The 27821-nt window shown below is 39.3% G+C and overlaps 1 protein-coding gene and 1 pseudogene across 3 annotated transcripts in view; both read left to right on the top strand.

Annotated features, from left to right (window-relative positions):
* Positions 1-300: 300 nt before the first annotated feature.
* On the top strand, positions 301-1745 carry LOC119035820 (coiled-coil domain-containing protein 34-like; annotated as a pseudogene).
* Positions 1746-24829: 23084 nt separating this feature from the next.
* Positions 24830-27821, top strand: part of SEH1L (SEH1 like nucleoporin) — a 72667-nt gene continuing 69675 nt past the window's right edge. For all 3 annotated transcript variants that reach the window (XM_037127306.2, XM_037127304.2, XM_053668833.1), the window contains exon 1: positions 24830-25079. In XM_037127306.2, coding sequence (XP_036983201.2) covers positions 24969-25079 — 111 coding nt within the window. In that variant the 5' untranslated portion in view covers positions 24830-24968. The remainder of the gene's footprint in view (positions 25080-27821) is intronic.

Below are 27821 nucleotides of genomic sequence, written 5' to 3' on the forward strand. Positions count from 1 at the left end.
TTTCAAACATGTACAACAAGACAGTTACGTCTCATGAAGCTCTTTTAAAAGTGTGAAATTCCTCTGGGGGAAATTTTAACTATTGGACACTTCCATGAACAGTGAATATTTTGTTTTAGGCTCTGCGGATTTGAACTTGGTAGGCCAGATATGGGCAATGGAACAATGGGGGGTTGATCTCCACACTCCTCAGGCTTTTTCTGTGTCCTCAGCAGATGCCTGAGGACAGGGGCTAGGGGAAGACAGTGGAAGTGTACTTACCATCTTTGCCACTGAGCTTCAGCAATTTAACCGTCACTATTTTCTCCCCTTTGTCACCAGAGCTTCCTGTTTAATAACAACAATAGTGACAGGGAGGATGAGAAAGACATGGATGAAGATGCCCACAACTCAGAGGCCAAGGGAATGAGCCTGAAAAGCATGGAGTTCCAGGGGTGCATCAGTGTGGTTGAATCCAAAGATAACTAAGTAGAACAGAAATAGGTGCACTTACCAGTAAGTAGCCTGACACCATTGGGAGTTTGATTAATTGGCAAAGAAAAAGGGTGTGACCTTCTGCAACAGGATGATCTAGAGGAATTAAATCAACAGCTAGGGAAAAAAAGATAGAAGAACTTGAAAAAAGAAAGATAGTTGTTGAAGAAAAGCACAAGTATGGGTTCAGGAAAAGAATGAACAGAAAAGAAAGGGAACAAAAATTAATAGAGTAATGGAGGGAAAAACAGCAAAGGAACTGGAGAAAGAACATGTCCAAGAAAAAGCAAAAGAAAAAAATATCAAGAATGGTTAAATTTTTTTAAAAAGCATGTAAGAAGAAGAAAGGAAAGGAAAAGCAATAGAAGCCTGAATTATAGTGGGCTGGGGGAGAAAAATCACAGGAAAAAGTTTAAGGAATGGTTGGAAAATAAAAAAATAAACCTCATCCAGCTGCAAAGATCTATTGTGTCAATGGAATATTTGCATGTTTTTACAGTGGAAATTCTTATCCAGAACTAACCTTTTCTAATCCAATTCCCTGGAAACCTGATGGAGACTCCAGCCCTCTGGAATCTGAGTGTTGTGGATGAGGTAAACAAATTCACACAGACTACCGAGTCCTGTGGGAAAAAGAGATGGCACAGCCACTTTCTTGGAGCATCTTGACCACTCTCTCAAGAGGAGAGTGCACTGACCCTTGCCTGGACAGGCTTTTATTGCTTTCCAGTCACACTGCACCAAAGAAGGTTCTCATAATTTCTATTTTTAGTTAAGTGATTACTTCTTACAGATAACACACACACAAAAATAAGTTGCAAATGCAAGGGAATGATAAAAATGATTGATTTGGCTACATTTTGTTCTTGGGACATCTTAGTATAGACTTTAGGGAGTTGTTTCAGAGATATACATTAAACATCTGGAGTCTTAACTCAGGGTGAGAGTTTTAGCAAAAGCAAGTCTCTTAGCAGCCTAGGTACAACACAGGCCTGATTCCCCATGGGAAAGCCAATCTGCACACCTGGCTCCTGTTTGCCGACTTGCATTGATCGGTTTTCCGGATCAATACTGGGCTACATTTGCCACTGCCATGCTGATCGGTTCCCTATAGAAACCAATTATAAGCTTCTTCCCAAAGAAGCTAAGGATCTATCAGGGGAGCAGACTAAAAGGCTTGTGATAAGTCAGTCATATTGATTATCATCTTGGTAATTCATGAAGCCAGAAGGAATCTTGACTTTGGAACTCTGTGCAGAATACAAAGATAGCAGATGTGTGAAATAGCATGCTTTTACTTCTCTGCTTGTTTATTTTGTTTTTTAGATTTAATTGTTGATAGATATGTATTTATTGCCATTTTATTGCTCATATTTTTTATCTTTTTATTTATTTTATTTTTTTAATATTAAATTTTATTTAGTTACTTTTCAAGTACATTTTTTTTAATCTATTTCTCCCATCCCACCCCACCCGGTCTCCCCCCTCCCTCCCTTTCCCCCCCCCCCCCCCAGTCCTCATCTCTGTGTCTTTCATACTTGTTCCTCAAAATCCTTCCCCCTTTTTCCCCTTAAGTTCCCTTCCCTCTCCCCTTAAACAAGACTCTCTAATATTTCATTTAATACTGGTTTGGTGGTGATGAACTCTTTAGTTTTTTCTTGTCTGAAAGCTCTTTATCTGTCCTTCGATTCTAAATGATAGCTTTGCTGGGTAAAGTAATCTTGGCTGTAGGTCCCTGTTTTTCATCACTTTGAATATTTCTGGCTAGTTCCATCTGGTCTGCAAAGTTTCTGTTGAGACATCAGCTGACAGTCTTATGAGAACTCCCCTGTAGGCTGCTAATCACTTTTCTCTTGCTGCTTTTAAGATTCTCTCTTCGCATTTTACCTTTTGCATTTTAATTATGCTGTGTCTTGTGTGGGCCTCTTTGGGTTGATCTTGTTTGGGACTCTCTGTGCTTCTTGGACTTGTATGTCTATATCTTTTACCCAGTTAAGAAAGTTTTCTGTCATTATGTTTTCCAAATAGGTTTTCAATTTCTTGCTCTCTTTCTTCTCCTTCTAGCACCCCCATTATACGGATGTTGGTATGTGTGAAGTTGTTCCAGAGGTTTCTTACACTATTCTCAGTGTTTTGGGATCTTTTTTCTTTATTCTTTTATCTGCTCTGTTTGGGTGGTTTTTTTTGTTTTTTGTTTTTGGTTTTGGTTTTTGCTTCCTTATATTCAGGATTGCTGAGTTGATTCTTAGTTTCAACTCTACTGTTGATTCTCTGTAAATCATTCATTTTAGTTAATGTATTCTTAATTTCTGATTGCTTCTTTTCTTTGATGTCCACTTTTATGCTGTTGATATTTTCACTAACTTCCTTGAGCATCCTTATAACCAGTGTTTTGAACTCTGCATCCAGTAGATTGCTGGTTTCCATTTTATTTAGTTCTTTCTCTAGAGTTTTGTTCTGTTCTTTAATTTGGGAGGTGATTTTTTCCTCCTCACTTTGACAGCTTTCCTGTGCTTGTTTCTATGTATTAGATAGAGCTGCTACATTTCCCAGGCTTGGTAGAGTGGCCTAATGTAGTAGGTGTCCTATAGAGTCCAGTGGCTCAGCTTCCTCATTCACCCAAGCAGGGCACTACAGGTGCACACCCCCAACCATGTGTGGGTTCTGTACACTCTCTTGTTGTACTTGAGGCTTGATTGCTGTTGGCATGTCAATGGGAGGCATTTACCTCCAGGCCATTTAGCTGCCAGAACTGGCTGTGCAGGGACTTACTTCAGCTGGGCTCTAGTGTCCACTAAGTCCACCCCTTGAGTGTGTCACTTGTGAAGGTGGTTGGGTGATGCTTTGATGTGGTCTGAAGCTGTTCACTGGGTTCACTGGTTCTGGAACCACCTGAGAGGTTCAGGCCAAGGTCACCTGCTATCTGTGTTGTGTCCACAGTCTCTTGGTATAAACTACAAAGCATTCTTCAGATAGCTACTACTAGTGCTGAAGTCAATGTGCCCAGGAAAAGCCAAGTTGTGAACTAAAGCTGGCTGTTGAGTCTGCGGCCACTTAGTGGGAAGCCCCAGGGCACATAGAGACCAGATGCTGCTTGTTTGGGAAATTATAGGAAAGTCTGAAGCATGAGTCAAGAAAGGCTATTGGTATGGAAAAGCCACTGCAAACAGCTTTGTTGTGCCCTGAAGGTCGGGTTGGGTGGGGAGATTAGTAATGACCAGGTTGATATTTTTCTCATGAGTAGACGGGGTTATGTGTTTTGGATGGGAAGATCACAGAGGTGAAGCGATATTCTCATCATATCATATCAAAGTTACATGTTACCAACATGACATCACTGTGGATGTTGTCTTTGATCACCTGGCTGAAGTAGTGGTTGTCATGCTTCTCCTGTATAAAGTTACTTCTTCCATCCTTGTGATAATACACCCTTTTAAAGGAAGTCTTCACATGCAGCCCTCAGTTAAGGTTTGGAAAGTTGTGCTCTACCTTTCTGAGGATAGAGTATCTACATAAAGTATTTGGAATCCTGCAAAAAAGAGAGTTTATTCTCTCTTCTTTTTTTGTTTTTAAAAGATTTAATTAATTAATTTATTTTTAGAGAGGGGGAAAGGAGAGAGAAACATTGATGTAAGAGAGAGACATCCATCCATTGCCTCTCTAATGTGTCCCAACAGGGGACTGAACACGAAACCTAGGCATGTGCCCTGACTGGGATGGAACCAGCAAAATTTTGCTTTTCAGGATGACGCCCAACCAACTGAGCCACACCAGTCAGAGTTTATTTATTTACTTTTCAGTAATTTAAGAATATGTGTGATATGCATGAATATTATGCTTTTGTTTATAATCTAATACTACTTTATTCATTTTATTGTTCTAATTGTTTCAGCTTTGGCCATGGGAGCTCTTTCAGTTCTTCCTGTGTCCTTTGAAAATGATATTAGAAAGATCTCAGTGAATTAATATGACTATATGTTTCTTGCTTACTCAGTCTTCTTCAGGTTTAGCAGCTATCTAGGACATATTTTTCCAATGTAGGGACTCAGTGATTCAGTCCACCTACACCTTGTGGCTCTGTTAAATCAACACATGACTTCTAGGTTGCCTCAGAAGGTTAAGAGAAAGCTAGGGGGCTGCACAGGGACTTTTCATTGCCTCAGTCTGCAACTGACGCGTCTTTTTTTTTTTTTTTTTTCATGGACCATTGGACAGAATTGGTCACTGGCTAACTGCAAATTTTCCAGGAAGTATAGTCACCAGAAGAAGACTGAATGAGCAAGAAATATATAGTCATATATCAATTCACTGATGTTTCAAAGTTAAATTGTGACCGCAGCATAACTTAGCCTACCCTGATTAATAGACACATATCTTTCCAAGGTTTGACTTGTCAGTGTATAATACACAACCAAAGAGGCTTTGTGTGGACCAAACCATTCCTATGGTTTAAACTTTGCTACAGTTTCTGTTGCCTCCAAAATACCATTGGTTCCTACCTGTTTTCCAAGCCAGATACTCCAGCCTCCTACTGATTCTGTGAACCCCCTTTCTCTCCACTAAATTTTGCCTATGTTTAAGATTGTAACCAAAAAACCCGATGGGTATATACATTAAATGTGGTAAAAAATCAGTATTATGTTTTGGTTCCGGTTTAATTATAAATGTATAGCTTTTGAATTTGTTTGGTCATTTGCTGATATGGAAAATCGCACTTCAGCCCATCATAAGTGATCTGGAAAAAAATAAGCTTGCTTTGCTCAACAAGGATGTCAGAATTGAGTATTGGCAATTAGAAAGGCTTCACAGACATCATAGGCTTAAATGGAGAGAGCTGTCCCATGTATTTCTTGACATGAATAAAGATACATCAATGACATTGAAATGCACCTATTGGTGGTAGGTATATTGATTTAGTTTCAGTGATCAGCTAAGTAGGAAAATGAAGAAATAAAATTGCAGAAACACAGTTGGTCTAAAGCAAGCAAGAGGAGTTCTTTCCTGGGGTTAGAACATCATAGGTAGTAGCAAAACTCTGCCAATTATACTATTCAAAGTTGGGCCTGAAAGAGAGAACTGGTGGGGAGAACAGTCATATACAGTAATATTATACTCCATAAAATACTGTCATCTAAATAATATGCACTTAATCTTCAAAGTAACATATTGAGGTAGATAGTATTAGCTCATTTTGAAAATGGGGAGACCAAGCCTTAATCAAAGGAATCTATTTGTTTTTTCCTGGAAGTCTCAGAAAGCAGAGCCTGGGCAAAGGTGAAGTGCTCTATTTTTTAGGAAGTGCAGTCCCAGGAGCAGTAGTAAAGGCCACAGGGAGCCACACAGGGAACTAAGAGCCAATTTGAGATAAAGGTCTTTTGGTTGGCATTGTTGAGTATGGGTGATTGTGGGACAGTCCTTGAAGCTGCTGTATAACTGAATCTAGGAACAGCCAGGGGCAGCAAGTGTCCACTAGTTCCATAGTATGGAACAGAAGTTTACCTCACAAGGAGTTATAACCCCCTGTACTTCTGGGTTTTGCATGCATGTGCTCTGAGGAGGGTGAATTCACTTCTCTCTAGCCTCATTATCAACTTAGAACCCTGGGCAGGAGGCGAGGAAGGCAGACAGAGGCCAAGTGTTGTTCAGTTCCACCTGAGTGAGGTCAGCTGAACAGGTAGAGTTGATCCCTGGAGAGGTTGCGGGAACCAGATATATAAGCATGTGGAGAAGAGCAGAGATGTCTGGCAGCTGTTGATTGAAATTTGAATTTGTTCAAGGTGTTTTGTGATGTCTGGATAACAAGTTAGTACACAAAGGTAAAGAGGATGGTAATTAAGTTAAATTCCAGACCTAAATAGTCCAAGAGTCTGGAGGACTAATTTAGTTAATGAAAATCCCAGAAATATTTTTAGTATAATTTAGGACTTTCCATGAGTCTTACAAGTCTCTGTCTTATAGTCAGAAACTGTATTAATTGTCTACATATATGAATACAATTTAAAATTTTAACATGAAAGAATGTATGAAGCTGACTTTCATTCATTTATGATTTGAACAAATACATTTGCCAAAATGTATTCTAAGTAGGAAAATATATGATCTAGATACAACAGGGAGTAATGAAAAACTTTGTCAGAAATTGCTTTCATATTTCTCAGAGATGGGAAAATTTGTTTCCAGATGAAAGTTCCTTATTCTATACTTCTCACTGCTCATTAACTTTAATGGATGATAAAACTTCCCTTCTCACCCTTCTTATGCACCTGTATATAAATAAGGCTCCTGCATTAAAAAAACATTTGATGTAGATGTAATGTGAGAATGGAATCAATATGATGATAAATTAATCACAAAAATATATGTAGAGTGAGGTTTATTTTTTAATTTAATTTGATTATTAGTGCAGATTATTCAATGAATATTGAGTTATTATAGCGAGTTCTATCAGTTGCCTGGAAAACATCTATCACTATGCAGTGCAGCCACTAACTGACAGGAATAGATGTTGTGCAGAAGAACCCTTTACATCATCCTCAGCATCACTGGAGAAAAATGACTATATGGTAATTTATTGCAAAGTCCTGCACTGTACAAGGACTTTATAAATAACGATATCAGCATAACTCGTATCATATATAGTGGCTAATCTATATTCTTCATGAAACTTGCTAAAAATTAGGATTTACTCAAGCAGAAAAAATCTGTTATTTAATTCATGTTGGAGTTCTAACTCATAATCATCAGAATCAATAACTTAATTTAAATTTACTTGCTTTTATTACCATCAACTGAATTATTTCTAAATTAAACCAAATGATATGCTTTTCTTTACCTCTAAGTGGAAGTGCATATTCAATTTATTTTAAAACATTTTGCAAGACAAGATTGCTTTTGGAAAACACTTAATAATTGCCTGGCAAGTTATTCTTTAATGGCTCAGTGCTATTCTTGTCATATGAGGAGCATCTTGTCACAATAAAACCTCACAGTATTGAATAAGAAACAGCCTCCCTGCTCTAAAGATGAGGCATAAGGAAAGGAGCACAGACTTCTTCCTCTTTCTATAAATTAGACATTAAATTGGCTCATTTAGCAGTCCTGGCCTTCCATGTGCTGCCATCTCTTTGTTGTTCTTGGAGCCTACCCCTTCACATGCAGCAAGACACAGACATGGAGAAGCAGCCGGGGAGCAAGGTATCCAGCTTCAGGAGTATCCTGGGTTTCAGTACAATCTGCAGATCTGGTGCTCATCATGACCTCCCTAGTTCCACACAGGATCTACTTGTACTTCTGTACCCCCAAACCTAGGGAAGATATTACGAATATGGAAGGGCCAGGACAGCAAGTATACTGACAAATGAGAACAGATACTGCTAAATTCCTGTCAGCAGGCTGAACTAGGGTTTGTTAATGATCAGTTCTGCTGAAACTCTGACCTACCTCCTTAAGCTTCCATCCACCCACCAAAACTGCATTGCCATGTACAAACCGGTAGCCAGGACACTTCAGAAGATATGGCCTAGGGAAAGAAAGGTAGGAGCAGTGTTCTGATCTGGACAAATAACAGGACAGGAAGAGCCTCAAGGAAGCGGGCAGGAGAAACGAGACATGCCAAAGAAAGGAATATGAAAAAGAGACAGGACAGACACACACACCTTGCACACATGTGCACACACTAGTGGGATGGGTCCTCAGGGACTTCTAGGATCTGGATTCCCTGGCCGGCAGTGAACAAGAAGGAAGGGCTGCTGGCTTGTTCTGCACAGGTGTTCCCAGCAGGCACAGTTTCTAGGAACAGACAGGATGGGTAAAGAGGGTATAAAACCCCTCTTAGAATGTCCAGGGTTTGCTTCCCAGGTCTGACAATATCTTCTTCTGTGAAGGAGTTTTAGTTGGCAGCTGGGTGTCCAGGGAAGTTTGGGAACCTGTGAACTCACACATCCAGCTATGAGTTTGTGTGGTATTTCTTCCTGTGTGGAGTCTTCTCAATGTGGAAAAGTCATGTTCTTTGTCTTTAGGGAAGTCTAACACCTTTTCACTTTATTTTCATCTTTTTGTCAAATCACTGCCTGTTATAACACTAACATATGACATGCATACTCACATTTGTAGGTAGATTGCAGAACAAAAATAGTAATATACAGTCTATAAGTATGCCCTACTTCCAGATCAACAATCACATTTTTTCTACCATTTCTTGTTTCCTCTCAGACATAACTGAGACTTACTCACTGCCATTTCTCTGGTCAGAGCTCTTGACAAAGCTTAGGGTAAGATGCTTTCAAGAATAAGGATGCATTCTGCTATATTTCCCCTAGTTAGTCCTAGGAAAGGAAGAGTGCATCTAAAGAAAAACACCTGTGGTTTGGCTAATTAGGGAAACTCACCCTTGGGTGGTGGTCCTTGCTGAAAGCCAACCCCTACATGATTTTATTCAGAGGTTAGTAGTGCAAACACCATGAATATTGAAGACAGAGGCCTAAGGCTAGTTGATGCATTAAATGGAGTGTGATATAGTGCCTGGCCAATCAAAGTACAGTAAGTCCTCAATGTAATATCTTTGATAAGTCCTCCAACTTTAAGCAAAAGGATGTATAATAAAACCAATTTTACCACAGATTAATTGATATAAACAAGAGTTAAGTTTCTATAATATCTCATCAACATTATAACAAAATGACATTGAATGAAAAGATGTTATTCAGGAACATGTTGTATGTCCATGGGTCAGTATCCACATTACCTGCAAGCTTATCAGAAATACAAGGACTTAGCCCCACCCTGGACCTGTTTAGTCAGAATCTTCATTTTTACAAATCCCCCCAGTGACACACATTAGAGTCTGAGAAGCTCTGGTGTAGTAGGTAAGGCCCTGTGCTTAGAGCTGGAAAATGTGATGTCTTGGGCCAGTGCTGAGTTTACCAGCTGTGAAAGCTCTGAATCCCAGCTTCTTCTTCTCCTCCATTTTTTTCCTCACAAGATTATTATAAGGTAAATTAACCTAAAATAAATATATGAAAGCTTTTTGTAAACTGTCACTCAGAATAAAGCACTATGATAGTAAGGCCAGCCTGCCTTTAATATGGATCAAAGTTCCGTGCTGATCTGTTACCTAGAACTGTGTGTTGTCACAGGCTTAGGTAGTTGCTTTGTGAACATGAGCTTTGATCACGCAAGAAGCCATGTATGAGAGAGAACTTTTTAGCACTACTAAATACTTGACATTACTAGTGCCAATTTCAGCCTCAAATTTTTGCATTTAGAAAATCTGCAATGCTAGACTCCCTGTTACTGTCAGCTAATGTCACTCACCCTCTATTTCCTCTCTCCTACCTCCTTCCTTTGTTAACTGGAGACAATCTGAGGCACACAGTATTTTAAAAAAAAACACAATTTAAATACCCAGTGTTTCCAACAATTTCCTTATATGTCTAAGCCTTATATGCATAACTGTCCTCTTCTTAGTCTTTTTATACAGGGCAAATGTTAGTGTCTTGAAAATTTTAGCTAAAATAGAAAATTCTATATACATATGAAAAATGTTCATCCAATGAAAACCTTATATAGTTCTGTGTACAGTGTATGTAGTGTCAGTTACCATAATAATGGTTCTGTGCCTAATGTCCTTTAATTATTATAATACTCTTCATTGTACTATTATTAACTCTATTTTAGAGATAATGAAATGAGATACAGAGATTTTTTCTTTTGTTGATTATGTTCTGGTTAAAGGTGCGATCATATGGTATTTGTCCTTCACTACCTAGCTTATTTCACTTAGCATAATGCTCTAATCAGAGCCATTGAAATTAAGAACAATCTAACAATAGACAGAGGGGAGGGGGGAGGGAGGAGGAGACAGTGAGAGAAGGGTTTTCAGGAACTACTATAAAGGACATATGGGCAAAACCAAGGGGGAGGATGGAAACAAGAGAGGAAGGTAAGTTTGGAGGGGGCGGGGAGAAAATACAGACAACTGTAATTGAACAACAATAAAATTAAATTAAAAAATGAGATACAGAGCTATTAAGTGACTGGTAAAGTAATGAAACAAGGAAGCTGTTAGACTGGGGTAGCTCTAATGTGCCTTGGTAGCCTACATAAGCAAACCAAAACCTAAGCCAGAGTCAATGCACTTTAATACAAGAAAATAAAACTTAAGAACAATTGCCCTGGCACAGTAGCTCAGTTGGTTAGAGTGTTGTCCTGATACACTGATACATCAAGGTTGCAGGTTCAGTCTCTGGTGAGGGTACAAAAAAGAAGCAACTAATAAATGAATAAATAAGTGGAAAAACTAATAGATGTGCTTCTTCCTTGCCCCCTACTCCAAAATCAATAAATTAAAAAAAAAAAACCTTAAAAACAACCAATCACAAACAGCCACCTTATTTGCCTTTCCCAAATAAGGCAACCACACAGCTATATCTAATCTAATAATTTCCTTTCTTTGATTCTGCAACTTGTCTATAAAAACTTCTTCCCCTGGCTCCTACCATGGAGCACTTTAACCATATTCGGTTTGGCCCAATTTGAATAGATGTTTGGTCAAATATACTCTTGAAAATTTTCATGTACCATATCTTATCTTTTAACATGACTTGCCCAAGGTCAGTCAGTAGGCAACTGTCCAATCCATATAAACAGCAGGCAGTCTGACTCCAAATCCTGCACAGCAAACCCTGGTTTTGTTCTCCAGAAAAACAAGAAATAAGTACTAGGTCAGTGGTTTCAACCTTGGCTGCACCAGGGGAGCTTATCTGACATAAGACATGTATCTATAATTTAGTACAAATTATCACAAATAAATAATAAAAAGACAAATAACCCAATGTTTAATACTAGATGAAAGACTTGAACAGATGCTCAGAATCAAGATCTAAGAGTAGTCAACATCTTTAATAACAGAGGACTGAAAATAAAAGGACTAATGAGATGTACTTTTACACCCATTAGAGCAGTGATCAAGAAGATTGATAACAACAATGTTGGTGAAATGTAGAACAACTGAAACCCTCATATATAGCTGTTGGGCATGTAAACTAGTACAACTATTTTGTAGAACTGTGGCAAATTCATATGAAGTCAAAACACATCTAATCTTCAAACTAGCAGTTCTACTACAATATGCTTAACAGAGAGAAAGGTGTGAATAGGTTCAAAAAAGAGACTTCTCCAAGAATTCTCATGACAGCATTATTCCAGTTATCCAGTATGACTAAAAAACTACCACAAAGTCAGTGGCATACAACCACCATTTTTCATGCTCACAAATTAGAAAAGTCAGGGATTGATAAGGGGCACAGTGGGGCAGCTCCTCTCTGTCCCACCTGGCCAGTGTCTGACACAGCCATTCCCAAATGCCTAGCACACTCACCTCTGGCCTCTGGGCTGAGAGGTTGAAGTCGAGACTTGGTGGTTACTTTCAACCAAAATGTCTACAATAGCCTTTTTGGCATAGTGGTCTCAGGGTAGCCAAATTTCTTCCAGGGGAGCTCAAGCATGCCTTCAAGGCTAGTATTCCCAGAGAACTTCCCAGCTTTGGAAAGCTTCATGGCCTTTTATATTATACCTTCACAAGCATCATAATGTCTGTATTAGTACGCCATAACAAAGCTCTACAGACTGGGGGCCTTAAATAACAGATATTTATGTTCTCACAGTTCTGCAGGCTGCAAAGTCCAAGATCAAGAGCTGGTGTTTGGTGAGGACAGTCTTCCTGGCTTGCAGATGGCCTCCTTCTCACTGTGTTCTTTCACGTGGCCTTTTTTCTGTGTGTGTGTAGGGAAAGAAAGAGAACCCTGGTCTCTCTCCCTCTTCTTATAAAAATACCAGCTTTATTTAGATAAAAGCCCTTCCTTAGTGACCTCATTTAACCTTAATTACCTCTCTACAGGCCCTGTCTCCACGTATAATCACATAGGGGTTAGAACTTCAATATATGAATTTGGGGGATATGATTTGGTCTAAATAGTATCATTTGCACAATCCTACAATGCAAAGCAGTAACAAGACTGCCCAGCTCCATCAGGAAGGGATGTGGAGACCATTTGTGTTGAAGGAGCATCAGAGATTTTGTGGCCATGTTTTAAAATCACTACATAACTTGGGGGTGGAGGGAGTAAGCAAAAAAGAGGAAAAACTCATGGACATGGACAAGAGTGTGGTGATTGCTAGGGGTGTAGTGGGGGAGATGGAGAAGGATATGGGGGGATAAATGGTGATGGAAGGGAACTTGTCTTAGGGTGGTGAACACACAATATAGTGCATAAATGATGTGTTGTGGAATTGTGCACCTGAAACCTATATAATTTTGTTAACCAGTGTCACCCCACTAAATTCAATAAAAAGAAAAAATCATTACATAGCCTTATTTATAACAGTCCCAAACTATAAACAATCCAAAATTCCATCAACATCAAAATGAACAAATAAATTATGATATATTCATATAATCAAATGCTACTCAGCAATAAAAAGTTTCTATTGTGTTGGAAATGTTCCGTGTTTGTTTTGGATAGTGGTCACACAAATGTATGTAATTATGAAAACCTTTTTCATACCTACGATACTTACGATAAGGACATTTTATTTCTCTATTTACACATGTACACACAAATAAAAATTCATGGGTGCTACTCCCAGAGATTCGGGTTCATTTAATTTAGGTCATATCCTAGGCATGAGGATCTTTAAAAGTTCTCCTCATGACTTCAAAGTAAAGCAAAGTTTAAGACCTTTTGCACCAGGCTGGTAAAAGGTGTTTGAATGGAGGGAGAGGCTTATCTAACATCTTTCCATAGAATCCAGTGCTTGTTGTGTGTGTTAGTTTCTTACTGCTGCTATAACAAATTACCATAAATTTGGTACTTTAAAGCAACCTAAGTTTATTTTCTTAAAGTTCTGGAGGTCAGAAGTTCAAGATGTCAGGTGTCAGGCTAAGATTAAGGTGTCAGAAGGGCCTTGTTCCTTCTTGAGGCTCCTGGAGCCTGTTCCTGTCTCTTCCAGTTCTAGAGGTCATCCACATTCCTTGTCTTGTGGCTGCTTCACTCTGATCTCTGCTTCTTGTCACATCTCTTTTTCCTCTGACCCGTACCCTCTGCATTCCTCTTATAGAGACTGTTGTGATGGCATTGGGCCCATCTGGATAATCTAAGGTAACCTGCCCATCTCAAGACATTTAATTTAACCACAGCTGCCCAGTTGCTTTACCACGAAAGGAAACTTATTCATAGTTCCTTGGGGTTTGGTTGTAGACATAGTTGAGGGCCTGTCATACTGTGCTGTTCAAAAATGTCATTTTTGAGATGTAAGAGAGATGACTGACTCCTGACCTAGAATGGTGAAGCCCAAAAGGCTTAGGAAGCTTCCATAGCCACCTCAAACTATTTCTTAAAAGTGACCTGCAAAAAAAATATTTTGTATCTCCCTAGACTATAGCGTTGCACGTCAGCTGTCCCAAATAACCAGTCCCTAGAGTAGTGATCGCATTAACAGAAAACTCAATTTCCTTTCTGAAGTCCCAGTACAACAAGCCCCATTAAAATGTGAGGACTTAACAGTAACTGTCCTCTGTTATAAGGAGGAGAGGAAGTATAAATGTTGCTCAGAGTAGTAGTAAAGAGTATTTGTAAAGGCATATATTCTCACCTCTCCTTTTATATAAAGATTGGAAGTGAGCCTGCTCATTCTTATAAAAACGTGTGTTGATAGGACCCATTATAATGCCCTTACCATGAGCATCCTCTCCTGAGCACCCTCCCCTCCCTTCTCCTCTCCCCTCTCCTCCCCTTCTTCCACTGCCTCACTCGCCAAATGTTATTGAGGGCTTACTGAGTGTCAGGAAAAATATGCTCTGAAAGAAAGTGATCTTCTTTTCCTAGTCTCTCATTCTTCCAATTTCCTCCAGATGAACATTCCTAAAGTACCACTTTTCAATGTTGTTTCCCTCTGTCACTCGGGGTTTTATCTTGTCTATACATTCTTTTCCCCTATGACTCACAACATGAACCTCAACCTCTAGCCAAACCAATCTAAATAGAGATAGTTAACTGCTTTCTATTTTGTTGTGTAAATTCTTAGCATAAAACATCATCAAGTGTCCTTCCTGCATGTCATGATTACTCTTAGACACCCACATTGCATAGCACCTCATCCCTCATCCTGCTCAAGGTGACTATCCCACCCAGCCCAGCTTCATGGCTCCACACCTACCTCACCTTAGCCATACCCCAAGGCTAGTCTGTTCTGTTTGATTTCTTGTCAAATTACAACCATCCAGAGGGTCAATGTGTCATACTAGAAGAAGGTTGGGCCCCTGAAGCCCATTCATGGAAGTCCGAGCAGGCCCAGCATTTCAGTTAAGAAACTATTGGACTAAGTCATCTCTGAGGTCCTTTCAACCAACAGAAGCCCAATAGCCTATAATTTTACCCCTATTATACCATTTTAATATACAATACAAATTACAGAAGGAAGTAAAGATCCCAAGAAAGTAACCATGGAAGTTCTAACCTTCCCTTATATTCAACAACTACAGGCATTCCAGTACTGAAGTCCAGACCTTGGCATTGTAATCCAAAACTTCTCTCTGAATCTTTGCAGGCAAGAGAATAGGTCTTTCAATCTATCCCTTAATGCTGTTGCTTATACACTAAGAGAGAGGCAAAGGTTATTTAGCAAGGATTATTAGCAGGGGTTTCTCTCCAAAACCTAGCCAGTACTCTGAAACAGTCTCTATTTTCATCAAGCTTTACTTGGACCTGCACAGGAAGGTGGCCTTCCTGGGCTTCTGCCATACTTCTGCCCTTCTTAGTACCACTGCTGCTTCTCTCTGCTAGAGTCACAATGCACCATCTACTTTCTCTGCTTTTGCCCCAACCAGAAAGGAAAACGCCCTGAGGTCTTAGACAGACTGCTCCTTCCAAAGCTCAGGAACAGAGAAGCAAAGGAAGTCCAGACGACTATTTTCTCCATAACCTGCTGTAGGGAGATAAAAGGGAGAATGCCACTTCTCAAATGTTCAGGAGTCGATGTCACAAAGGGCTAAAATCTCAAGCTAGTTCCTCACTTCCCATATTATAGCCTTTTGGCCCCCAAAGCTGATATCAATGCTTAGAAACAGAGATGAAACTCTGCAGCCTTCTTTCCAATTCTAGAGAAGCACCTCTTTCTCCTTCACCAAACATTCAGATGATAGAGAACCTTCCTCATCTTACTGATGCAAGATAATTCTCCATGGGTCTGTCACTTTTCTGCATGTCTTGTAAGCAAGGTGGTGGCTTCTGTTTGTTCTGGATTGTCTTTTCAAGAATATTTGTATAGTGAACAGCCTTAGAAGACAGGGATTGTTTTTCTCCAGAGCAAAGGGCAGTTAGCTTATACCCTTGGAAGATAGAGTGTCTCCCACCAGAACAAAGGGGTAGGTAGGCTTACTGCTAATTATCAAATATTCAGAGTCTTTATGCTCAGAGATCCTTCTAAATTACAACCTCCTATATGTGCTGGTGTTACCTTGCCTGGTTATATTAGGGGTCAAAGAAACAGCTCAAGAAAATGTACATTGCTCTTGCTACTGCTGTGGTTTTAAGTAGTAACACTGCTTCTGCAAGCGTCCACAATAGACTTGGACACCCTAACTTTCTAGCTTGCAAGAAGGGTGTCTTTAAGAGCAGACACTTCCTTCCAGTCATGGACTCTGCCTCATGTCTGACGCAGGGCAAACTACCCCACAGTCTACTGTGTCAAGGTGTCTGAGTCCTGAACACTTCAAGTTTATTGAACCAATTAGCACTGCATCTGGAAAAAGAAAATTTCATTTTCAATTTGATGATATGCTTTTTGCTCTATTATAGACCATAGAAAATTTCAGATGTTGCCAAAACTTATAAAACTGCAAGGTTAAAGGGTATTTCTAAGTTCTATATGTGATATTTTAGTGCCACCTACAGGCTACTGTCTAATGAGGCTCTCTAGGTGGCACAGATGGTCTGTTCCCACAGTTCATCCACAGTGGGATGGAGTGATTCATGCAAAGGAGGGGTGAATCTCACAAATACAATGAGGGAAAGAATCTAGATGGAGAAAGCCATACAAGTATTGTATCATTTACATAAAGTATGAAACCAGGCAAAACTAATGGTATGAAAGTTTTCCAGAGGAACAGAACCAGTAGAACATGTATATTATTTAAATTCCTCTTTAAATATATATTTAAATATATTTATACATAGATAATTTCATAAATATATATTAATACATATAAATGCATATATTTAAAAGATGTATATTTAAATGGAGTCATTTTATAAGGTGTTGGTTCATGTGATTGTGGGGGCTGGCAAGTCTGAAATTTGTACAACAGGTTGGTAGTTATAGTCCTGACACAGATTTCCTATTTTTCCTCTGGAAAATTTTAGTCTTTGCTCTTAAGGCTTTCAAATGAACAGATGAGGCCCACCCACATTATCGAAGGTAATCTCCTTTACTTAAAGTCAACTGATTATAGATGTTAATCACATCTACTAAATTCTTTTACAGCAACATTTAGACTAGTATTTGACTACACGACTTGGCACTATACCCTAGCCAAATTGACACACAACCTGGCACATATACATACCTACTTTCTCCTGCAGAGATGCAAAGTTCTTGAATGATATTTACTCTTTGTCTCAATATCCTATGAGATAATATTACAATGTGAAATTAACAATACTTAAATACCAGTATATTAAGTTAATATATCTTATGTCATGTAATAAAAGAATAGAGGGGAATAAGACAAAGATATTATATACACACGCACACACACACACACATAAACATATTTATAGCCAAATAAGGAAGGAATACTTTTAACAATTACCATCCTTATTTCTAGAACTGGTCCTGTGGTTGTAGCTGGTATTTATAACCACCTTCTTTTACTACCCATTCTGCATTCCCTTAGCCTTTAGCAAGCATCTCAGCTGAAAGTGATTCTTTGCCTGGTCGGTTACACAAACCTTCATTCTTGCGATTAGTAGTACTGACAGGATTGGATTGTTGAAGTTTTCCACTGATCTTAATGCCAGGGCATGTTAATACTAAGAGACACCCTAATAGATCTCCTATATTCCAAACATACTCTCCCTTGCCTTCATTGTTGAGGACCGGCCCAATTTCATCTTGGTAGTCAGGAGCAATCACCCCAGACAGCAACTCCCTTCTTTTCCTGCTGATTCTGAGACATGAGGAACCAAAAGTGTCTGGACAAATCCAAAGAGGCCCACTAGGTATTATACCTCTTTTTTTTTTGGTTGTAGGAAGAGTTAGATGCAACAACTTATGCTTCATTTTCAAGAAATATCTTGACATCAGCATAATATCATAAATGTAATGGAGAACTGTAATATTTTATAGAAAGGAAAGTAATCAAGATCTATGTGAATTAAATTATGACATAGGACTGGAGAGTTGATATAACACTGAGGTATGACAGTGAAATGTATTGCTGGCCTTGCCAGGTGAAAGGAAAGTGTTTCTGATGGTCTTTATTTACAGATATAGAAAAAAGAGCTGTTGTCAGATCAACAGATGCATACCAGGTACCAAAATATGTATTAATTTGCTCAAGCAATGAAGTCATATCTGATATGGTAGCTGCAAAAGGAACCACAACTACATCGGAAGTTAGGGATTCAACATATAAATTGGGGGGCCCAATATGACTGTATGTGGACTTAGGCCTTGTAGAAAGGTAATTAAGATTAAAGGAGGTCATAAGGGTGGGACCTCATCTAATAAGACTTGTGCCTTTATAAGAAGAGGAAGAGATACCAGCGACCTCTCTCTGTGTGCACAGACAAAAGGCCAAGTGAGGACACGGTGAAAAGGCAGCCAGCCATCTGCAAGCCAGAAAGAGAGCTCTCACCAGAAATGAAATCTGCTGACACCTCTGTCTGAGACTTCTAGCCCCCAGAACTGTGAGAGAATAAGTTTTTGTTGTTTAAGCCACCGAGACCGTGGTACTTTATCAATTTTATCATGGCAGTCCAAGCAGAGTAATACAACAGTGTAAGTGTATTGCTGGCCTTGCCAGCTGATAGCAAACTACCTCTGAGGGAAGTCTTTATTTACAAGTATTACAGAAAAAACATTTTCCAGATCAATAGTTGCAAACAAGGTATCAGGGGATGTGTATATTTGCTCAAGCAATGAAGCCACATTTGGTATAGCAACTGCAATTGCAGTGACTCCCTGGCTAAGTTTATGATAATCCACTGCCATTCTCCAAGATCCATCTCTTTTCTACACAGGCCAAATAGGCCAGTTAAATGGAATATGGTACCTCTGTATCCTTTAAATCCTTGATGGTAGCATTAATCTCTGCAAACCATGCAATGCTATTTTGCTTTTGGTTTATTATTTTACTATATAGAGACAGTCTTGTGGCTTCTACTTGGACTTTCCAAACATAATAGCACTCCCACTCCAGGTCAGGAAACTGGGGTGGGGTTTTTATCAGTTGCTGAATGTGTCTACACCCATGATGCATTCCAGAATTGGAGAAATAAACACAGGATTGGTTTGGGGACCCACAAGACCCATTGTGACATGGACCTGAGCTAAAACTCCACTGATCACCTATCTCCATAAGCCCCTACTCTGACTGGTGAACTGCAGTTATGATTTGGATCTCTGGAAATTAGTGTCAGCTTAGAGTAAGTGTTTAGTAACTCCTAAAAGTCTAATTATTTTATTTTCCTTAAAGCATATTAAGTACAGCGAAAAGCCCTAGGTCTCCAAGGAAAGGCTAAGAGGAAGATTAACAGTATATATTTTTCTGGACCCTTCTTCAAAGAGATCTGGCGTTGCATTTATTCAAGAGGTTCTGGGTCTCTAAACTTGCTCAAGGCTGGAATTGATAAAAAAAGCTATGACTCTTTGTTTTTTATGAGTAAAGGCTTTTGTGCCCTTGGTCTAGAACTCTTCCACTTATTCAATTCAAGTGTGAATTTGTACACCACCCATCTATTCTTTGTTAGGGACACCATGATCACCTAGCTAATGCCATAGGTCTCTGCCAGTAAGACTATTTTGATTACTGTTTTGAATCTGATATCCACCATCCTAATTGGGCCCACTTTGTCTTTAGCAATTATCCTGCAATCCTGGGGTCCAATTATTCTCCTTGAATTTAAAAATCCCAGTTCAGTGGGAACAGTTCCTACTGTAATTCCTGACCTATAGTGAAGATTGACCATGGGAGTTCTTCAAGGATACTTGGGCTCCCCTCACAAATTTCTGTCATGATGAAAGGTATGTCTTCTATAACTTCCCAGAGTGAGTGAAGTTTTACATGATAAATCTACTCTAATATTTCAACACCCCTAAGCCTTTAGATCCCTTCTGTTAGAGTATACTAAATCAGGTCTGGCATTTCAACTTCATTTAGTGTAGGCCACCTTTTGAAACACATTTCAGCCAACCAACCAACCAACCAACCAACCAACCAAATAAACCAGTTTGAGATCTTTCTAACCCCTTGAGTTACAACATTGAACCCCAAATCTGTGTTTGGTCAGTTCATATCAATAAATTCAGCCTGATCCTATTTTAGTTACCTTCCACCATTATCCAATACCATTAATATATATTTCCACACACATTCTGCAGAATTATGTCTGTATAAATTGAAAAAATAATGCAGTTCTTTTGAAGTATAGTTCACCTCTTTAGGGGTCAAACTTTTTACTTCACCTTTTGGGGCTTCCTGGGACTTGGGTTTTCCTATAGCTCTAGAAGCAAAGAGGGGTGTCTGTGGTGAGTCCTGAGAAAAATCAGCAGTGTCTTGTAAGACAACTACCTTAGAGGAGGCCATCACAGTCTCTCAAGGTAAAGCAGAGTGAAATAGATAGGGGTAGAAGGGCTGCTTCCCCAGCTTCATCAGGATCTGATCATATGTCCCCATTATAATTTTTAGAATCTTCTTTTTTTCTAATCCATGCCATTATTTTAATAGCAGAGCTTCCCTCTGAATCTGGGAATTCAACCTCTTGTAGGATGGGACTCTGGATTTGGTTTTGAGAAGTCTCAGCTCTGTGGTAGCAGGAAACAAGTAATTCTTTCAAGGCAAACAGAAAATTTCCAGTCAGTTATATGGTCTTTGAGCTAGGAATTTGAAGTCTCAAGTTCGTCTTTTTCATTCCTTACTTAAGAGCAACCAGCTAATTCATTATACTCATTAGATAACAAATACGTTCTAGGGTACTAAATATATGCCCCCTCAAAATGTGGACATGTACTTAGTCCAAATATTTTGTAAATGTTTGATTAGGAATATCCATTATTGATATTTTGGGTATTCCTAGTGCCATCAACATTGGTGCCAACTTTATCACAGGAAATAAAATCATTAGTGCCTTCAAATGGAATCAGATTAGAGAACCAATTGCAGAGACCACAGAACCAATTCAGAAAATTCATCCTTAAGATTTTCTTCCTTTAGAGAGAATCTGAAAAGCAGCAAGAGAAAAGGAGACAGTTGCCTACAAAGGAGTTTTCATAAAACTGTCAGCTGATTTCTCAAAAGAAACCTTGCAGGCAGGAAGGGGTTGGAAAGAAATATTCCAAGTCATAAAAGGCAAGGGTTTACATCCCAGATTACTGTATCCAGCAAAGTTATCATTTAGAATAGAAGGGCAGATAAAGTGCTTCCCAGATAAGGTCAAGTTAGAGGAGTTCATCATCACCAAACCCTTATTACATGAAATGTTAAAGGGACTTATCTAAGAAAAAGATCAAAACTAGGAACAGTAAAATGACAACAAACTCACAACTATCAACAACTGAACCTGAAACAAAAACAAAAACAAAAACAAAAATGAACTAAGCAAACAATAGAACAGGAACTGAGTCACAGAAATAGAGATACCATGGAGGGTTATTAGCAGGGAAGGGGAGGGGAGGAATGGGGAAAAAGGTAAAGTGAGTAAGTAGCATAAGTGGTAGGTAGAAAACTGACAGGGGGAGGTTAAGAATAGTATAAGAAATGAAGAAGCCAAAGAACCTATATGTACTACCCACGGACATGAACTAAAGGTGGGGGGTGGGGGCAGAATATGGGCTTGAGAGCATGTGCAGGTTGGAGGGGAATAAAGGGGAGGAAATGGGACAACTGTTATAGCATAATCAATAAAATATATTAAAAAATAAATAAAATAAAATGTAGTCTGAGTAAACTAAAACAAAAAAAAAAAAAAAAAGGAAGGGAATGAGAAATCCCAGCTCCACACAAGGCCCTCATTGCCAACCCAGGGTTCCAGTGCCAGGAATATAAGTCTCCATAACTTCTGGCTGCAAAAACCAGTAGCGGCTGAGTTGGTGGAGGAAACTACTGGAGCCCCAAACAATTCCTCTTAAAGAACCCACACATGGACTCACCTACTCAATCACTCTCTCTGAGCTCCTGCACCAGGATAGCTGCTTGGAAGGCACCAGTGGCATACAAGGAGAAACTGAAGTACCAGACATCAAGGCGAGAGTTGGGGGACAGCTTTCCCTGAAACAGAAAGGCAAGCAAAGCCATTGTTTCTTTTCTGAGCCCTCACCACACAGAGCCACAGAGTTGGCAGGCTGATGCCATATCTGAGACTTTGTCAACCTGGCTAACACTGTTTGCCCCTCTCTGGAGATCCCCTGAGGCTCTCTCTGTCTCATTCAATTTATAGATGTTAACAGTGGCTTTTCCATAAATGGCTGGTCTTGGCTCATGCTTCACAACTTCCTGAATCCTTTAAAACAGCAACAGCTCGTCTCAGTGAGCCCGCACTGATACCACTAGCTAAATGGCCTCAAGCTTGGCATTAGCAACAGCCAGCTGAGACTCACAGCTTGGTTTTACCTGGAAATGTCTAAGCCCAGCACAAGTAGCAGCCATCTCATATGGCTTTATAGCTCAGGCAAGGTGGCCCTGGGCAAAATACAGGTTAGGGATGACAAAAAACAAAACAAAACAAAATGATTTTATTCCTTTAGAACCACTCTTGATATCAATTTTTTTTTTTTTTTTTTTACCATTCAGGGTTCTCCAGAGATACAGAACTAATAGGAAATTTTATATATGTGAGAATTTCAAGAAATTGGCTTATGTGATTGTGGAGGCTCACAAATCTGGAATTTATAGAGAGGACTGGCAGGCTGGCAACTCAGGCAGGATTTATGTATTACATTCTTAGGGCAGAATTCCTTCTTTTCCCAGGTAAACTTCATTCTTTGCTCTTTAGGCTTTTAATTGAACAGATGAGGCACATTTACATTATTGAGTATAATTTCTTTTACATAAAGTCATGACTGTAAATATTGATAATCACCCTTACAAAATAATGTTGTGTTAATATCTAGACCAGTGTTAGAGCAAATGGGCACTATAGCCTACCCAATTTGATATAAAAGATTAACCATCACAAGCTAATATATCCTGTTAGAAATGAGGCCAGCAATTATCTTTGGGGCAGAGGAAGTAATGACCACAAGGGGGCACTAGGAGAGTTTTGGGGTGCTGGTCAGGCTCTGCTTGTTGATCCAGTGATGGTTGCACAGATATATTCAGTTTGTGAAAATTCTGTGAGCTCGATACTTATGACATGTGTAGAATCTAAAATGTATATTTTAATTAAAAAGAGTAAAATGTTAAAAAAAAAGGAAGACAAAAACAATGGAAACAAGAAAAAAGCATTACATCAGTTATGAAGAAATTTTTTTGTTAGAAATTACCATATATAATTCTATATTGATAAACATCTTGGTGAAATAGATTTTTAATGAAAAATATAAACATAAGCACATATAGTAAAACCTAAATCAATAAAGAAATAAAGCATGCCTATAGTGATCTTTACATGGTACACTAGCAGGAGAATGACTAAATAGACCACATTTTGATGATATTTTGCAATGCATATGTTAAAAAGAATGAAAGAATGAACTTGGAGAATGTGAAAAATCTCCAAGACATACTGGATATTATTTATTTATTTTTAAAAGAGAAATCAACTTTATAAAGTTATACAGTCATTCCGACATGAATATTTAAAAAAAAAATTGGCATAGTATTTGTAAATTTATTTTATTTCTGCAAATTTATTCTTAAAAATACAAACTTTAATGATAGTACATATACACAAATGTTTTGTATACTGTAAATCCAAAAAAACTTGTGGAGGGGTACCCAGTAACAGTTGTATTCTTTGGGCAGGGAGATTAGATTGTGTGGTAAAAAGAACTTTAACTTTTTAATCTCTCTATATATGCGTATTTTAAAAACATTTCTTACAGTAAAGAATCTTAATCATGTAAGTTTAAGAAATGGTCAAAAAATAAGGACACAAATCACAGACTGGAAGAAAGTAGTTCGTAAAGACATCTGATGAAAGACTATTACCCAAAATATGCAAAGGAACTTTAAAACTCAACAATAAAAACAAATAACTGGATTAAAAAATGGGCAAAAGAGGTGCAGACACCAAATAAGCATATGAAAGATGCTCCACATATGGTATCAGGGAAATTCAAATTAAAAATGAAATACCACTATATTATATATTAGAATTGTCCAGATCCATAACACTGACAACACCAAATGCTAGTGAGAATGTGGCGCAATAGGAACTCTCCTTCATGGGTCATTCATGGGTGGTGGAACTGCAATGCTACAGCCATTTTTTTTTTTTTAAAGATTTTGTTTAGTTTTAGACAGGGCAAAGGGGAGAGAGGGACAGAAGCATCAATGTGTGGTTGCCCACTGGGGACCTGGCCCAAAACCCAGGCATGTGCCCTGACTGGGAATCAAACCAGTGACCCTTTGGTGCACAGGCCAGCACTCAATCCTCTGAGCCACACCAGCCAGAGTGGTAGAGCCACTTTTAAAGCTTCCTGGTTTCTTAGAAAACATACGCTTTTATCGGATGACTCAGCAATTGTGGTCCTTAGTACATACCCAAAGGAGTTAAAAATTGATGTCTATACAAAAACTTGCACAGATATTTATAATAGCTTTATTCATAATTGCCATAACTTGGAAGCAACTAAGATGTCGATTCCTGACCAAGTCCATCTTCTCCACTACTGCGCATTCAGCCCGTCTTAGAGGAAACAAATTGGGCCGCTGATCAATATTTACTCAACGCGTAGGAGTGGGGATGGTATTTTTAAACTTTTAAATTTTTCTTTATTTCCATATTTCAACAACGAGCCCGTTTCGCGTTCATTAAAGCTCCACAAAGCCCCAACCTAGTTCTACGGCAGCCATCAGGAGGCGCAGTAGCACTAGCCCCGGCCTTCCGGGGCGTGACGGGACAAGGGGCGGGGCTCCGGGGGCGCGTAGCCAGCACGCACGTTGCACGGCGAGTCGAAGCGAAGCGGTCTCCGTGGCCACTAGTAGGTACTCTGTCGGGGCCGGTCTCACTGAAGCGAGTGGTGGAGACGTAGAATATTTGGGCCTGGCGGAAGCCATGTTTGTGGCACGCAGCATCGCGGCGGACCACAAGGACCTCATCCATGATGTTTCTTTCGACTTCCATGGGCGGCGGATGGCGACCTGCTCCAGCGACCAGAGTGTCAAGGTGCGCGCGTAGCCTACGGCCCGGGCCGAGCCCGGAAGGAGGGGAGCAAGAGCGTGCTCGATCCGCAGTTTGAGCGGAGGGGCCGGCTTGTGATGAGGAGACTAGTTCTTTTATTTCGGCGCGCCATCGGTCACAAGGTCTAGAGCCCAAGGGAGGCAGACACGCTCTGGCCCATTGGTCTGCCCCGCTATTCTCGCCCTTTACTGAGGGGGACTCAGCCTTTCCACTAGGCCTTGCTGCGTGCGCGAAACCGCCGCGCATCCTGGCCACGTGCGCGCTTCCGTCGTTGAACATTATGAGCCTGCGGCTTTTCGCCAACCAATGCGGTCCTTGTGGGCAGGAACCAGGCAGTTCCCTCAGCTTAGTTCTCAGTAAAGCTTTATCGGTCCGCGGAGTTACGGTTTTACCTCTATTAAGTTACTTCGCTTGTTCATTGAGAGGACTGTGCCTAAGGCCCGTAGGGCAGTCAGTTCGAGGTGTGTTCTCTACTGCTGTGTGCCTGGGGAGATTGATCTTTCCTTTATGTTCAGATGGGAGGCATCTTGATTCACGGTGAAAGAAAATGCAAATTCATTTACATCCAATTAAGTTACTTACTATCCGGAAATTGAAGTGTGTCTTTTTAGGAAACCTCTGTACCTTTCCGACCAGCAGAATAACTGATAATGATATTTGGGATTTAGGAACTTCAGAGATGAAAGTTGGTGTGTGCCTTACTTGCCTTCTCGGCAATTTCAGAATAACCGAATCTGAAGGACGGTATTTCTCGTTTTACATAGGCTAGTTTGATGCCTGTAATTCCTTCAAATAAGAGTTTTCCTTCTTGAAAAACGGTAGTGCCGCCAAGTTTATCGAATAATAAAGTATAACCTTTAAAAGGTTTGGAATTACTTAAAAAATCATGTTTGTGGTAAACTAACCATTTGAAAGTGTACATTTCAGTTCAGGGGTGTTAAACACAACATTCACGTTGTGCAACCATCACCACTGTACATTTCCAGAATTTTTCTTCATCCTAAACAGAAACTACCTAGTAACTCCCTCTCTATCTGCACCTGGCCTCTGGGGACCTCTAATTCTTTTTCTTTGTAAATTTAACTATTCTGGGTACTTCGTATAAATGAAATCACACAATATTTGTTCTTTTGTGTCTGGTTTACTTCACTTACTGTGATGTTTTCAAGGTTCACTCATATTTGTAACATGTATCAATTTCATTTTTAAGAATCAATATTTTATATGAATACACCACATTTTGTTTATCCACTTGTCCATCTACTTTTTGGCTATTGGGAATATTTCATTAACATCTGTTAACTGAATAGGCAGTACACTTTTTTTTGTATCCACTTATTACTGAGTCTTTTAACAAACTATAGAAATGATCCCTAAAAGTATAGTCTTTGAATCTTTTAGATCTTTCAGTTTGGAGGTTTTATCTGTTAAGAGTAGTGTTTCAATGAAGATCTTACAGCGTTTTATATATTTTGGGTAATTTCCTTAGGCTCATTGTAGTAGAGAAATTAGTGAATATTTAAAAAGCTTTCGAGAATAACTGGCAAATTGCTTTTTATTTGATCATGTTAAGTGTTTATTGTTCTTTAAAAGGGTTCAAGGTTTGGTTTTAAATCAGGCTGCACAATTTTCATCAGTCTGAAATCTCTCTCACTATGTCAGACTGGCTTCATCTAGCAATACTTCTTTAATTCCAAAAGATACAAGAAACAATTTTGAGTAAGAAAATCAAGCTCTGAGAACAGTTAACATTAGTCTGTAATTTAAAACAAAATGAGGGCTAATGTTTCATATTGCATTTTACACCCTCCTCATACAGAACCAGGAAGGTAATTTTCCTAAGTCAGGCAGTCACCGATACTGGTGGACAGTTGTGTATGTGTGCAAGCACGCATATATTTCTCTCTCTCTCTCTCTCTCTCTCTCCCCCTCCCTCCCTCCCTCCCTCCCTCCTCCTCTGGACCCCTTCCTCCCCCAAAACAACAAAAATCAGAGCATGTCAAAGGAAAAAGGTGTTTTTTTGTGATATTGATCAAAACCCTTGGAGTCAATAGACAGGCTCTCTGAGCTTTGAGAATATTGTTTTGCTCTTGCACTATATTAAGGGAATCTGTTGTATTCTGAAATAAACAATTTTGGATAGTACTATCATTTCCCACTTTAAAATCCTGGAAGCAACAAAACATTATTTTGGGGGATAAGGGATAAGAAAATCTACAGATTTTTATTTAGTTAAGGAGCAAAACAACTCTGGCATAGGAGATAGGCAGTTCACATAGTCAGCCAAAGTCTGAGGAATCATTAATGACAAAGACTCTGTTTATTCCTATTGACCCATCTGATCCTAACAAAAAAGGAAGTTTATGGCTCTTCATAGCAAATTCTAGCAGGACTAGATGACCCTAATCCTTTATTCACATCCTTAGAAGTAGAGCACTAGAAAGTGTGTAATACTTTTTAAAAATTCTTGTTTATTCTATTACAGTTGTCCCAATTTTTTCACCTTTGCCTTCTGTCCATCCCTAGCTCCCACAGTTTATCCCAACACTGTTGTCCATGTCCATGGGTCATTCATACATGTTTGACTAATCCTTACTTCCTTTTTATCTATCATTATCCCCCTCCCCCCATCCTCTGGCAGCTGTCAGTCTGTCCCGTTTCCATGTCTCTGGTTCTCTTTTGCTTGTTAGTTTATTTTGTTCATTAGATTCTTCTTATAAGTGAGAT

The sequence above is a fragment of the Artibeus jamaicensis genome, unplaced genomic scaffold (genome assembly GCF_021234435.1).
Source record: "Artibeus jamaicensis isolate MK-2021 breed Jamaican fruit bat unplaced genomic scaffold, CSHL_Jam_final contig_511, whole genome shotgun sequence".
NCBI lineage: Eukaryota > Metazoa > Chordata > Mammalia > Chiroptera > Phyllostomidae > Artibeus > Artibeus jamaicensis.